The sequence below is a fragment of the Leucoraja erinacea genome, chromosome 22 (assembly GCF_028641065.1).
Source record: "Leucoraja erinacea ecotype New England chromosome 22, Leri_hhj_1, whole genome shotgun sequence".
Lineage (NCBI taxonomy): Eukaryota > Metazoa > Chordata > Chondrichthyes > Rajiformes > Rajidae > Leucoraja > Leucoraja erinaceus.
In genome coordinates, this window is record NC_073398.1 from 14,190,776 (window position 1) to 14,205,595 (window position 14,820).

The 14,820-nt window shown below is 44.2% G+C and overlaps 2 protein-coding genes across 3 annotated transcripts in view; both read left to right on the top strand.

The window, feature by feature from the left end:
* ccdc87 (coiled-coil domain containing 87) overlaps window positions 1-1,543 on the top strand; it is a 47,841-nt gene extending 46,298 nt beyond the window's left edge. The window contains exon 20 of the mRNA XM_055652959.1: window positions 608-1,543. Within this exon, the coding sequence (XP_055508934.1) occupies window positions 608-766 (159 nt within the window). The 3' untranslated portion in view covers window positions 767-1,543. The remainder of the gene's footprint in view (window positions 1-607) is intronic.
* A 4,929-nt stretch (window positions 1,544-6,472) lies between these two features.
* Window positions 6,473-14,820, top strand: part of apaf1 (apoptotic peptidase activating factor 1) — a 92,470-nt gene continuing 84,122 nt past the window's right edge. The window contains exons 1-2 of one of the 2 annotated variants that reach the window (XM_055652960.1): window positions 6,473-6,715; window positions 12,621-12,767. In XM_055652960.1, coding sequence (XP_055508935.1) covers window positions 6,608-6,715; window positions 12,621-12,767 — 255 coding nt within the window. In that variant the 5' untranslated portion in view covers window positions 6,473-6,607. Of the gene's footprint in view, window positions 6,805-12,620; window positions 12,768-14,820 lie in introns of both variants that reach the window. The other variant, XM_055652961.1, reaches the window with a different exon arrangement.

Sequence of the window (14,820 nt, forward strand, 5' to 3'; positions counted from 1 at the left end):
TCTACAGTGCAAAGGCCAGCAACCACCATTGAAATTGTTACTAGACTGATGTCTTAAGATCTGGGAAAGCTGAAGAGTTGGCAGATTTCATCACCTCTTATAGGTACTGTAGGATATGCGTAGTCTGGCCACACACATGTTGCCAGTCCTCAGCAACGACCCACAATCACTGTATACAGCAGGTGCAGCTCGGAGTCTCGAATCTCAGCATTAAGCAGCTGTACCATTCACCACGCCCAGCCCAGCATCAGCCCCCACACTTTATTGCTGTGCGTTTGCCCTGGAGATTATGGCTTTGTGCAGTTTCCTGGAACAACCAAGAGGATGATGCTTCCCATCATTGCAGTGTGTATCCAAAGCAAATGTCTTCATTAAAGTACAGTATAAGGGGGCTACATATCTGTGAGTGAAAGGATGCAAGGACCAAGAGCACCAGATCAAATTAGTGCTTTGCAGTGTATTACTAAGCAACTAATCAAGTTGATAAAATAGGGCAGGCAAATTATTTTCATTTAGTTTTTATTCAGTTTTATAGCTGACTGCTAATTTGTGTAGAGAGTGTACTTGCCTATGATTTGCAACCAAACAATGTAACATTTGCTTACAGGGCCGGCCGTATATAGAGAAAATGCAACGGGATAAAGTGGAAATGCTCTTCTGGCTGCAGCAGGAAAGACGGAAATGTATTCTGCAGAAAATCGCACCTGATGAACCTATAACACCTAAAGGTTCTATCCTTCACCCCTGCTTCTTATCAGATATATGAAAAACAATTGGATGTTCGAGAAAAGTTATCCCCATCCACACCACCCCTTCTGTTGATAGATTATTAACGATGACAAAGTTTAAAAAGAAACTTGCATAAAGGTATAAAATGGAAATGCCATGAAAACAGGGGAGGGCCAATCATTGCTATACACTGTGTTTTCTTCCTAATCCTTGCAGTAAGCTGTGATTTGCTGAAGGAGACATTTTTTAAGATTTTGTAATGAAGGTTTATTTTTAGTAAACTTTGTTACCTTTTGAAGGAACCTTGATATCTACCTCTTGTGTTTTTGAGGTACAAATGTTAACCCACTTCAGCACATCTCTTCGTATGGATTGATAAATTAAATATGCATTTTAATTCCTCAAATACTTCTAAGTGCGTTCATTTCTTTTAAGTTGTATTTTTTTTTTAATATGATTTTCATGGTAAATGTGTTAAGGTTATTTTTTGTTTCTGTTTTTTGCTAAATTTTCTATAATCTTTCATTATTATTTTAGGCTGTAACTGAACCTTATTATAATTCCCTTCTTCATTGTGATATCAGACAAATATGTTGCTATTAAGCATCCAGCATCAGCTTTGAATGGTATCTGAAATGTGCTTTCTGTTAAAGTCCATTACTTTAGAAGAGTAATCACCTTTGGAAGGTTTTTGTGTGGCCTCTGCTTTTTCCAATGTTAGCAATGCGATATCTATGTCCCCCATAGCAGCCAAGTGAATGTACATGAGAAGAAAATTAATTGGTGCAATAAAATAATAGCTGGTGCACACAAATGTATGAAGCTTGTGGTCTGTGTCACAGAACATTTAACCCTAGTATACAGATATAAATGAATTGTAAATATCTAGGACATAACCAATTAAATTTGAACATATTGCATGACAACCATACTTTTGTTTAACTCGCACTGAATTAACACTCAGTTTTTACACTATTTATTGCTTCATGAGCTGCCATTGAATGAAAGATTTGAAAACATACCAGAAATATTTAGTTGTTTTGCTTTACTGATTTATTTTTTATTTCCCAGTCGCCACTAAATTGTCCTGATGCTGAGGAATACTGATCCTTGTTCTGTTTGGTGACTGTTCTGTGATCATTGCTTCACTGCATGACTTAATCAAATTATGCCTCCTACTTACATAGAAACACAGAAACTAGGTGCAGGAGTAGGCCATTCGGCCCTTCGAGCCTGCACCGCCATTCAATATGATCATGGCTGATCATCCAACTCAGTATCCTGTGCCTGCCTTCTCTCCATACCCCTTGATCCCTTTAGTCACAAGGGCCACATCGAACTCCCTCTTAAATATAGCCGATGAACTGGCCTCAACTACCTTCTGCGGCAGAGAATTCCACAGATTCACCACTCTGTGTGAGAAAAGTTTTTCTCATCTTGGTCCTAAAAGATTCTCCCCTTATCCTTAAACTGTGACCCCTTGTTCTGGACTTTCCCAACCTCGGGAACAATCTTCCTGCATCTAGCCTGTCCAACCCCTTAAGAAATTTGTACGTTTCTATAAGATCCCCCTTCATTCTTCTAAATTCTAGCGAGTACAAACCAAGTCTATCCAGTCTCTTTGTCCATAGGCATTGTTTATAGCAAGGTCTTCTGCTGTCACTGGCAGAAGCTCTTTAATTAGTTCATGATATTTTTCAAGTACAACCTTGACGTCAGAGTTTTTACTACTATTTCTTTGTTGCCTTCTTACTCTTCAGCATGACTCCATTCTTCCGGTCTTTAGACATCACTGCTTGGCAATTATCCTGACGATTCAACAAGAATTTAAAAGATAAAGTTTTACCTGCACAGCCCAAAAGAGTCACTTCTTTGTTCATTCGACTTTCTGGGATATTTGCCTGTTGACCTACTTTCCATAATTCTTCTGATAAAATGATGGCTGTGACATATTTTATGATCATTCACATAATCATTCTTCAGAAAAGAACCGTTCAGGTTCGCTGATATACCTTGGTGATTTATGAATTTTCTGATACTTCAATTGAAAGTTAAAAAGCAGTCTTCCTGCAGGCAATGCGCAGGAAAAAAAATGCATTACTTAAGTCTCTTGTCACAAAGAACAGGAGATAATTTGAAGTGTTCAGGAATAGACTAGTTCAGAAGAAATGTAACTTCAAATCAAAATTATATACTTGAATTGCCTTGAGTCATAAAGTTATGCAGCACAGAATTGGGCCCTCAACCCAACTTGTCAGTGCCAATCCTGATTCCCATCAATGTTAATCCTATTTGCCTACATTAGGTCAATATCGCTCTACTCCCATATTCAAATACTTATCCAAATGCCTTTTAAAGATAATGATTGTATCAACTTCCTCTAGCAGCTCATCCCATACAATCATCACCCTCTTTGTGAAAATATTGCTCCCAACACTGCCTTTAAATTTCAGTTTTAGTTTCCACCAGCCTAGGAAAAAGGCTCCAACTATTTACAATATGCATGCTGCTCATGCTTTTATAAATCTTGGTTAGGTCATCCCCAGCCTCCTATGTTCCAGTGTGAATTAACTCAGCCTATCGAATCTCTCCTTATAAAGTAAAGCCTACCATTCTGGGCAACATCCTGGTGAGTCTTTAATGCACTCTTTCTAATTGCTATCACTTCCTTCCTGTGTTGTGGCGATCAGAAATGCATACTATACTCCAAGTGGGACCTGACCAATGCTTTGTACAGTTGAAATGAGACAACCTATATCTTTGATTAATGCAAAATGCTGGGATAACTCAGTGGGACAGGCAGCGTCTCTGGAGAGAAGGAATGGGTGACGTTTCGAAAGAAGGGTCTCGACCCGAAACATCACTCATTCCTTCTCTCCAGAGATGCTGCCAGTCCCACTGAGTTATTCCAGCTTTTTGTATCTATCTTCGGTGTAAACCAGCATCTGCAGTTCTTTCTTACACACCCTATCTCTTTGCATTCGCTTATGAAGCCAAGCATGCCCAATGTCACCTTCACCACCAGATCAATCGTTATCACTATTTTCGGAGAGCTATGAACTTCTATGCTAGAGAAATTTTCATGTACACGGAGATCTCATGAATATCCAATTAGTCCAAGACCTGGTTGCAAACTTAAAATCAACTGAATTCTGGCCTGTGCATTGAATGGTCTGTTCTGGTTGCAAACTTCAACTGGTGTGAAGTGGGGAGAATTTGCATTCATCCGACACCAGAGGTCTGTGCATCAATAGTATCCTTCAACACAAGAGGTGTCAAGATGATAACATTTAGAACAAATGGAAGATTGACATTTCCACACTAAAACGGAAGTCAATGATGCAACAAAAGGGCCTCAATGAGAATTCAACTCTCTAAGTGAATGGAAAGGGAAGTGAGAGTTATGCCCCTGTACCACTTAGGAAACCTGAACGGAAACCTCTGGAGACTTTGCGCCCCACCCAAGGTTTCCAAGCGTTTCCAGGTGCAGGTGGTTGCCGGAGGTTGCAGGTATTGGAAGCAGGTAGGGAGACTGACAAAAACCTCTGGGAACTGCACGGAAACCTTGGGTGGGGCGCAAAGGCACTAAGACCTGGCTTGGCTGGTGGTGAGGGGAGCCCTCCCAGTCAAATCCATCCTGCACCGTCTGAACCTCACTAGTTCAAGTGAGTTTACTGTCATGTGTCCCCGATAGGACAATGAAATCCTTGCTTTGCTTCCACACACAGAACATTCAAGATTCAAGGTTATTTAATGACCACACAATCAAGCTGGTGGAATTCATGTTCAGTACAGGATTTTACACAATAAGCTGATTCCAGTCAATAGTAGGCATTTACTACAAAACAGATCAGTGTGTCCATATACCACGCTATAAATATATACATGCTGCCCTCGGGACGGCTGCCCACCTCTTTGCAGAGTGTGGATTTGCAAAGCGAGTCAGGAGAGGGTTGCAAGAGTCCCTGTCACGATTTATTCCGTACCCCTCTGTCATAGAGGTCTCTGTGATTTATGGACTGTTCCCATGGACGCATTCAGAGACGGACATCGAATGCTGCTGGAAAATCATCAACTCGGTGAACTCACCTCTTTGGTCTGTCCGAGCTTTGTTGACGTCCCAGCGGAGCGGGATGTCCATCTGGGAATGTTGCCAACTGGCCCACTGCAGACTGCAGGAGTATGTGCTGAGGGATGCACTGAAGCTTGGTGCTGCCTCGGTTCCTGGATTGTGTTTATTTATTACTTGAATAAAGTCTATTTTTAAATTATTTTAAAAAAAACGAACAGCAGGAGAGAAACGGCAGGTCATTCAGATGCCACAGATCCTAAGTGTGTCGGGGCAGAGCAACAGGTGAAACTTCCCACAGCGACCCACAAGGAGCTGACTAAAGGGCCTGTCCCACTAATACGACTTTTCAGCAACTGGCTTCGACCTTCAAGCTCGAGGACACTCGCCTGAAAAACCTCGAGCTGGATCGACCATCAGCGATGAAACTGCGAGCTGGATCGACCGTCAACACACACACACACAAACACATGGCAAAGGCGGGGTCCAGGGAAAGCGGGGGAGCACTGTCTGAAATTCACACCTGCGATGAACAGGCAGGTAAAAGATGGCTGCCATAGTGTATGGTAAATCCTTTAGAGAGCGCGGAGGGGGGAGAGAAGGAGTGGAGACACTTTTAAGAAGCCAGACAAATTTTAATGAAGTTTAGTGGGCATTTAACATTATCGGTTGGTTTTCCTTGGTCCTGAAAACTTCAATGAGCCAATTAAAATGCCTGAACTTCCCTCGACAATGAAGGAGAGTTCCAGTGACCTCCTAGGACCACGTGTCGATCATGCTGCGAGTTTGAGTCGAGAGTAAACTCTTCTAAACTCGCAAATTAGGTCACCTCAGTGGGACAGGCCCTTAACCTTGCCCACCCACTAGTGCAACAACATCTCTCCCGCTGCCGCTGAGCTCTGCTGTGTGCAAACAACTTTTGAATCGGTCTGAAGAAGGGTCCCAACCTGAAACGTTCCCCCTCAAAGGCATTTGTGTCCTTTTCCGTATAAGCGAGTTCGGTACTCCGACTGCTTATGCCCAGCTCAAAAGTCACTATGCATAACATTGCTGGAATGCAGCGAACCTTCATTTCTTCTGTTTTTTCTAGCTTTGATTCTTCTTGGTAAGAAAATACTGCATTCAAACTATGAAATAGTCGTATTTATTGTCCCTTTGTTAAAAACTCATACACACACAGCACTGCAGCAACTCAGCCTCCTCCCCGCGCCGGCATCAAGCCCCCGAACAGGGACGAGACACCCGGGAGGGGACTGGGACGGCCCAGCAGCAACTCAACAGACCCGGACCCGACACCAACCACAGACGAGCACGATCTCACTCATTCACCAAAGCAAAATAAAGCGATAAAAACAACAAAACAATCTTAGTTTTTTAACAATTTCATAGTTTGAATGCAGTATTTTCTTACCTAGAATAATCAAAGCTGGAAAAAACGGTATTAATGAAGGTCCACTACTTTCCAGCAAAGATCTTATAGCGAAGTTTCGCTATAAGATCTTTGCTTTCCAGGGCTGTTTATGTGCAGTGACCTATGACCTGGGCATGCGCAGTCGGAATACCGAACTCGCTTATTAACCAGCTTCTGCAGTTCTTTGTTTCTGCGCTTGCAACTAAAGATACTAGAGGAGCTGCAACCGTGCACAGTTCCCTTCTCCTGTTGCCGTGGTTGTCCCACGCAGCCAGTCTCGGTTACACGCTCCCAACGCACCAGCACCGGGTCAGCGGGATGCGCGCCCCCGCGCGCCTACAGCCCGGTCTGTCACTGCGGGGACGCGCCCTGCCCCGTGCACGCGCGCGGAGGGACGGATGCACCAGGAAGTCAGTGCTGCTCGGCTCGGCAACGGGCTGTGGGGGTGCGGCGTGAGACGGGCTGAAGCGGGCCGCTCCCGGCTGGCGGGGAGACTCCCACCCAGGGTGAGTTTCCCGGTCCCGGGGATTCACCTCTTGCATTGCACCCCGAGCGAGGAGGGTCAGTGTGGGCCTGCGCTGCTCCCGGTAGGAAGGTAGGAACCTCCTCCACCTTCCTTATTCAAGGGAAACTTGTATTTCAATCAGCTGCTCCTTTAAATTGTAGCCTCTCGCGGGCATTTACAAACAACACTCGGAAAGTTTCTTTAGTGATGTCTCAGCTTGCAACAAAACATTGGGAGAAATACCTTTCATTCGTGCTCATGGGATCTTTTAAAGCCCATTCAGCAACAACAACTGTCAGTTTAACATTTCAACTAAAACCACACGTCTGATGATACAACACTGTTTTGGTGCTGCAGTGTAGAGTGCCCGGAATTAGTATTTAAATGTTTGGAGTTGTGTGTGAACATAGAATAATCTTGTAATACTACTACTGAATGAAGGGGGTGTGCTAGTGTTGTTCCTGGAAGACTCCAATGTGGCCAAGTCTATAAGTATAGCCCATGCCCACGACATTATTGACGGGCACAAACAGCGTGGAGAGCAGAGAGATCTGCAGTTACGTTGCCTTTGGATGTGTTATGATGTCAATATACCAATACAATACAATACAATACAATTTATTTGTTGTCATTTGAACCCAGAGGTTCAAACGAAATTTGGTCCAAACGAGATTTCGTTTCTACAGTCATACAAACAAGAAGAAGAACCAAGACACAACACAATTTACACGAACATCCATCAAGTGAATCTCCTCCTCACTGTGATGGAAGGCAAAGTTGTATCTCTCCCCTGCACTCCTCGTTCTCCTCCCGATGTCAGAGTCAAAGTCCCCGGCGGGCGATGGTAAATAAGTCCCGCGGCAATTATAAAGCCGCGCCAGGTGATGCAAGGCCCTGCTCCGGGTCTTGATGTTGGAGCCCCCGGAGTGCGCTGACAAGTCCCGCGGCCATTTAAAGCCGCGCTTAAAAACTACCATTGTTGTTGGCAGAGCACAAAATGTCACTACTAAAACATGTAGGAAGGAACTGCAGATGCTGGTTTACACTGAAGATATACACAAAAAGCTGGAAAAACTCAGCAGGTTAGACAGTATCTCTGGAGAAAAGGAATAGGTGGCGTTTCAAGCCAAGACCCTTCTTCAGATTGTATCTATCTGTCACTTCTAAAGCAACCTCTTGGGTATTGGTTTGTTTTGGGTGACCAATATCATTTTGGAATGGTGAATTTGGATGCAGGTGTCATGCAGGAGTTGCGTTCTTGTTATTCTTCTGTAAACCTCCCCAACTGTACACTTTATTTAAAACTTACAAAACAGCATCGGCACCATTTCCAGTTTGGAGAAAAGACTTGGACTATTCCCCAATTTATGGCTCTCATAAACTTGTATACCCCTATCAAGCCTCCAATCCTCCAGAGAAAACAATCCACATTTTTCTATTCTCTCCTTGTAGCTAATACGCTCCAATCAAGGCAACATCCCAAGAAACATCTTTTGCATCCTCTTAAAATCCCCCACATCCTTTATATAATGTGGTGACCACACAGTACTCCATATATAACTGAGTCAAAGTTTTATACAGCGGCAATACGAGTTCCCAACTTTTATACCGTCCACCTTTGTTACTTGTGTTTCCGCATTCGGACACCTTGCACTCATGATCCCTCTGGATTGCCCCATTCGAAGTGCCGCTGGACATTACATCCGACCGGGGGCCTCAGTTCACATCTGACTGTGGTCGGCCATGGCCTGCCTTCTCAGGGTTAACCTGCACCACACCGCGGCGTATCATCCGCAGGCGAACGGCCTGGTGGAGCGTTTCCACCGCCAGCTCAAGGATGCCCTGAAGGCTCGGTTCACGGACCCGGACTGGGTCGACGCATTGCCGTGGGTTTTGCTGGGTGTCCGCACCGCGCCTAAAGAGGTCATGGCCATCTCAGCTGAGTTGGTGTATGAGGCCCGGCTTACCGTGCCCGGTGAGCTTATCCCATCAGCACAGGGCCAGGCAGAGCAGCCATCAGCGCCCTCCAACGGCTTTGCAACACGGTGGGCAAGCTGGCACTGGTGCCGACGTCTCGCCATGGTTCGTTCAGGCCACACATTCCTTCTGCTTACTAGGACTGCCCGTTTGTTTTCCTGAGTCGGGACGCACACGGGACGCCCCGTCAGCGGCCGTACGAAGGACAATTCAAGGTCCTCGAGCATGGTTCTTCCACTTTTTTGGACATGGGTGGTCGTCATGAGATGGTCTCCGTTGCGCGGCTGAAGCCGGCACATGTAAACATCAGCCAGCCGATGCTACTTGTGTGGCCTCGCCCTCGGGGTTGCCCTCCATTGCGGCCCTTTCCCCAAGCGCCCGCGCCGCCACCTTAGCCTGGTAGTCTGTCTCCAGTTCCTGCGTCTGCCATGCTGCCCACACAGGCTGGTCATATCGTACGTCCATCTGTCTGTTTCCTGCCTCCGGTTCTTGGGGTTGGGGGGGTCCTGTGGCGGTTCCTGAGTAGTAGGCTGCTCCCTGGTGCATCCCCCTCTGCACTTGATGGACTGGTCCAGGGGAGGCTCCCAGCTATGAAGATTAGAGCAAGGATTTCTGGCGGGAGACCAGTCTCCAATCTCTCACTGAAGCGGAGAGTAGTGTGCTGTGCTCATTAAAACCTTTACTGAATTTGCCTGGCTCCTCGCCTTCATTCTGGGTTCTCTCACGCGCCCGCTACAGTGGTGTCAAAAATGCAACGACTGTATACAATATATTTTCCGACTTTTTTAAATCAATAAAAAAAATTGGACAAAAATTGGTCATCAAAACTAAGAAACTAAGCCAATCTTCACTTTGGCAACACACTGTCTCTTGTTTACCTTTCGTATCGACCAAGTCTCTAACTTCATTCCTTCGTGTCAATTTCTGGAAGCTCCACGACAACTGTTACAGAGACATTTTATTTACTAAAAAATCATCCCAAATCAAACCTTCTGACGAATCATCGTCCATCGATATAGCTCAAATCCATAAGGTAATGTACTGTTTTGATCACATTGGTGAAAATGTTTGGTTTTCGCTAATAACTTAACGTTCATTTTCGGGGACACCAAACTTTTGAGTGTCCACCGCAACGTATATTTGTGTGTTTGATGTATAAAGCGCGTTGTGGTGTCCACTCAGATGGATGCAGTATTCTACTACATGAACAGGCGAATGAAGTAGAAACGTGTTTGCAATTTTATTGTTCCATGTGGTATTCATAAACATAGAAAGGAATAAGAAATACGTGCACCTACTGTGCCAACCAGGTCAGTGGTGGACATCACGTGACAACCGTTACACAAAATGTATTTGTGTATTCTGATGCCATTTTCGGAAACTTGCCATCAATATGCTATTTTTACTTATTTTTTTGTCCATACCATGTTAGTCATGCACCCAATAAAGTGCTTGTCAACCTTTTTTGAAGGAATTTGACATTTGACACCCTTTGTCACATTATTGTGTGCAGTATTGTAAAAAGACACCTAAGCAGTGAGGGATGTGGATCACATGCAGGCAGCGGAGATAAGTTTCATCTGGCATCATGTTTGGCAATAGGGTTGCCAACTTTCTCATTCCCAAATGGGGACAAAAGGTCAAAATGAGAGACAAATTTCCGATGGCAATTTGTTGACCGACTCGGCCGTGGCTGGGTGAATGATGAGTTGGCCCGTGGTGCTGGACTGCCCCCAAAGCCCAGCCGGTGGGCTAGCTGAGGGGTTTTGGCCCAGGCCGCGCGACATCACGCGCAAAGTCCAGCACCCCATCCAACTCGTGAACCGATGATCGGTCATGAGGAGGAGGGGTGGTGGTGTCGGCGGTAAGCGAAGATTCGAAGGTCGGACAGCTGACCAGACTGCTGACCAAGAGCGCCACGTGCGAGGTGCTGCTGCATTCAATGGGCTGCACTACGTCGGGACGGATAAGGGGGGGCCGGACATGGTTCTCCGACCCGACTGTCCCCTCGACCCGAGTAGTAGAAGTCAAATACGGGACAAGAGCAGTCCCGTACAGGACAAACCAATTTAGCCCAATATACGGGATGTCCCGGCTAAGACGGGACAGTTGGCAACCCGATTTGGCACAGACATTGTGTGCCCTTCGGCTGTTCCTGTGCTATGTGTTCTATGATTATACAATGTCCTGAAGTTTTTTACATGATGAATGTGGACAGTATGTTTCACCTTGTTGGGGAATCTAGAACCAGGGGGTTGTTGTTTAGGAACAAGGAGTTATTCAATTAATTCAAACCTATGACAATCTTTTCCCTGCGAGTTTCACAAGGTTCTTTGGAACTTTCTTTCTCAAAGTGCAGGGGTGGCAGAGTTAGTTTCTCGATAAGCAGGATGGTGAAAGATTGTTAGGCAGAAATGTGGTGTTGAAATTGCAGACAAATCAGCCATGTACTTAATCGGGAGGAGCTCAAGGGGCCTATTCCTATTCCCATCTTGTATCCTTAAATAGATTTAGTCTTTCTCAGGACTTATGGAACAGAATCTGGCCGTTTGGCCTTATGGCTTATGGGGATATTTCTGCTATTTAGCTTCTTCACTTGCTACTTCACCTATGCTGCCATTTACTTTGTCAGTAATTCCCTCTTTACATTTATCCTTGTGCACTTGTATAGCTTCCCATTGACTACATTGTTAATATAAATGGACATCTGCATACAGTTGCTCTGTTCTAATGAGTGAGTAATTCAGTCTCTCCTGAATTGTTTATAGGATTAATTATGAGTTGCATCAAGGAGGTCATTGTGCTACATATCTCTGTTGTGGGACACTCAGACCACTGGGATACATTGGTTGTGGATTAGTTCAGTTATCTGTGGCAACTTTAATGGGGAAATTTCATGATAACTCCTGATGTAACTCAGTACCCTTTCTTTCTACTTCCAAACGACTGATATTGCAACTCCCTTGTATTTCCAAGTTTTTCCATAATGTTAATTGGCTATTTTTCTCATTACATCAATCACTGAAAGTAAGCATGCAGGTACAGCAGGCAGTGAAGTAAGCTAATGGCATGTTGGCCTTCATTGCGAGAGGATTTTAGTTTAGGAGGTCCTACTGCAGTTGGACAAGGAGGTCCTACTGCAGTTGGACAGGAGCCTGATGAGACCACACCTGGAATATTGCGTGCAGTTTTGGCCTCCTAATTTGACATTCTTGCTATTGAGGGAGTGCAGCGTAGGTTCACCAGGTTAATTCCCAGGATGGCGGGACTTTCCTCCATATGAGGAAAGAATGGGTTGAATGAGCTTGTATTCACTGGAATTTAGAAGGAATTTTCAAATACTAGGTGTGGCAATGAAGCCAAAAGGGTAAGATTTCAAAGGACATGTGTTATTTTACACAGTGAGTGGTGGGTGCCGAGAACGCACTGCAGGGGTGGTGGTGGTGGAAGCATACAATTGTGGCATTGAAAAGGCTTTTAGATAGACTTAGGAATATGCAGGAAATTGAGGGATATGGAGCACGTGCGGGCAGAAGGAATATATTTAAGTAGACCTCAATTGTGGTACAGACATGACAAGCTGAAGGGTTTTTTTCCTATGCTGTGTGTTCTACATCCTATATAAAGTTACATTTTTTATGACAGTTGGCAATCACATTCAAACAAAGGTTAGAAGGTGCTAAAGTTTATTACAGTTCAATTTTAAATGTAAAAATTAAAAAATAAAATCCAAGAATATTTCTGACTCTTAATGATTGTGTCATCGTTTTCAGGAAATAATCTTCAAACGTGAAGCATGAAAAATACTAATTAAATAGTTTAATCTTGTTCGCAGATAACACATTATTACATTTGCCAAGTTTCATTTTAATATTGAAGATTTCAGCTTTTCTAGTTTAATATTCATGATTTCATTAAATCTGTTCCAGACAGCAAGCATGGAGGAACGGACCCGAAGTTGTTTGTTGAGAAATCGCTCTGCACTTGAGCAAGATATCAAGACCTCGTACATTATGGACCACCTAATAAGTGAAGAGGTTCTGAATCTTGAAGATGAACAGAACGTTAAAGTTCAGGTGATTGCCTGTACGCTGATGTATTCAACAATGGGCGTGATGTGTTCACCATGAAAAGACGCAGGGTGCTGGAGTAACTCAGTGGGTCAGGCAGCCTCTCTGGAAAACACGGGTTGGTGAAGTATTGGTTCGGGAAGCCTCTTCAAACTGATTTTAGCAGGGGTGAGAAAGCTGGAGTGAAAGGGGGGTGGGGCAAAGCCTGGCAAGTGATCAGTGAATACAGCAAAAGGGGGAGGGGGGGGGGGGGGGGGTTCATAGCAGATGGTTGGGCAAAGGCTAGAGATGAAAAGACAAAAATGCTCTGGTATTTTATTTAATTCTTCACATTTTTGAGTATAGGAGCAGGGAGGTTCTACTGCAGTTGTACAGGGTATTGGTGAGACCACACCTGGAGTACTGTGTACAGTTTTGGTCTCAAAATCTGAGGAAAGACATTCTTGCCATAGAGGGAGTACAGAGAAGGTTCACCAGACTGATTCCTGGGATGTCAGGACTTTCATATGAAGAAAGACTGGATAGACTCGGCTTGTACTCGCTAGAATTTAGAAGATTGAGGGGGGATCTTATAGGGAGGTTTCACGGCAGTCGGGTCACGACCCATGACCCGTACTGTTGCTACGCTACTCCAAATGGAGTACACACGATGAACTGCAGGTAGGCACTTACCATTGTTTCCAACATAGCAGGCCCGTTAAAACCCGCTGAAATTGTCAATTTTTGCGCTGTAAATAATTATGGAAATCGGGATAAGCATGAGAGACATTTAGCATACTTCAGAATTCCAAAAGTGAGGAGAAATGATGGTAGATAGAAACGAGAGCTGAAGGGACAACAACAGACAGAGTGCTTAGCGAACATTGGCCGTTTGCTCACTGCATTTCATCAACTAAGGCACTATTTGTGTTTTTTCTTGATTCCTTTGGCATCTAAAAAGTTTCAGAAGTGATAAATCTGGCTATAATTTTTTTTAAATCGCCCATGGTTCCCAAGTGGGTTTCTACATACAAAATGAAAATGCATTTGAAGAAAAATTTACAGCCAGCTTTATCACCTGAGAATTTTTAGGTACCAAAGGAATCAAGAAAAAACACAAATAATGCCTTACTGTTGATGAAATGCAGTGAGCAAACGCGATAATTCCCAATATTTTCAATTCCAATATCTGCACGGCCAATGTTTACCAAGCACTTTAGCTGCTGTAGTCCCTTCAGTTCTCGCTTCTCTATACCTTCATTTCGCTTCACTTTTGGAATTTGGGTACATGTCTCTCACACTTACCCCGACTCCCACAATTTTTTTCAGCCCAAAAATTCAACATTTTGGCGTTTTTTAACAGGTAGGAAAGTACGTGTTTCTTGCATTAATAACATATACCGGAAGTGACGGATGTCCTCCAGGTGGATTGAGCGGCTCCTTGCGTCAATCCCTATGACCCAGTGACCTTACATGCAACCCCCCTATAGAAACTTACAAAATTCTTAAGGGGTTGGACAGGCTAGATGCAGGAAGATTGTTCCTGATGTTGGGGAAGTCCAGGACAAGGGGTCACAGTTTAAGAATAAAGGGGAAATCCTTTCGGACCGAAATGAGAAAAACATTTTTCACACAGAGAGTGGTGAATCTCTGGAACTCTCTGCCACAGAAGGTAGTTGAGGCCAGTTCATTGGCCATATTTAAGAGGGAGTTGGATGTGGTCCTTGTGGCTAAAGGGATCAGGGGGTATGGAGAGAAGGCAGGTACAGGATACTGAGTTGGATGATCAGCCATGATCATATTGAATGGCGGTGCAGGCTCGAAGGGCCGAATGGCCTACTCCTGCACCTAGTTTCTACGTTTCTATGTTTAAGTTAGAATGTTTAATTTTTAATTGTCTACTGTATATCGTGTTGTTACTTGCGAGCAAAGCACCAAGGCAAATTCCTTGTATGTGTACATACTTGGCTAATAAAAATGTTCAATTCAATGCTATGATGGAGACAGAGATACCGAGAGAGGGGTCAGACATAGGTCAAGTAAATTTGAGGGCTGGTTGGAAGTTAGTGGTAAAAATAAT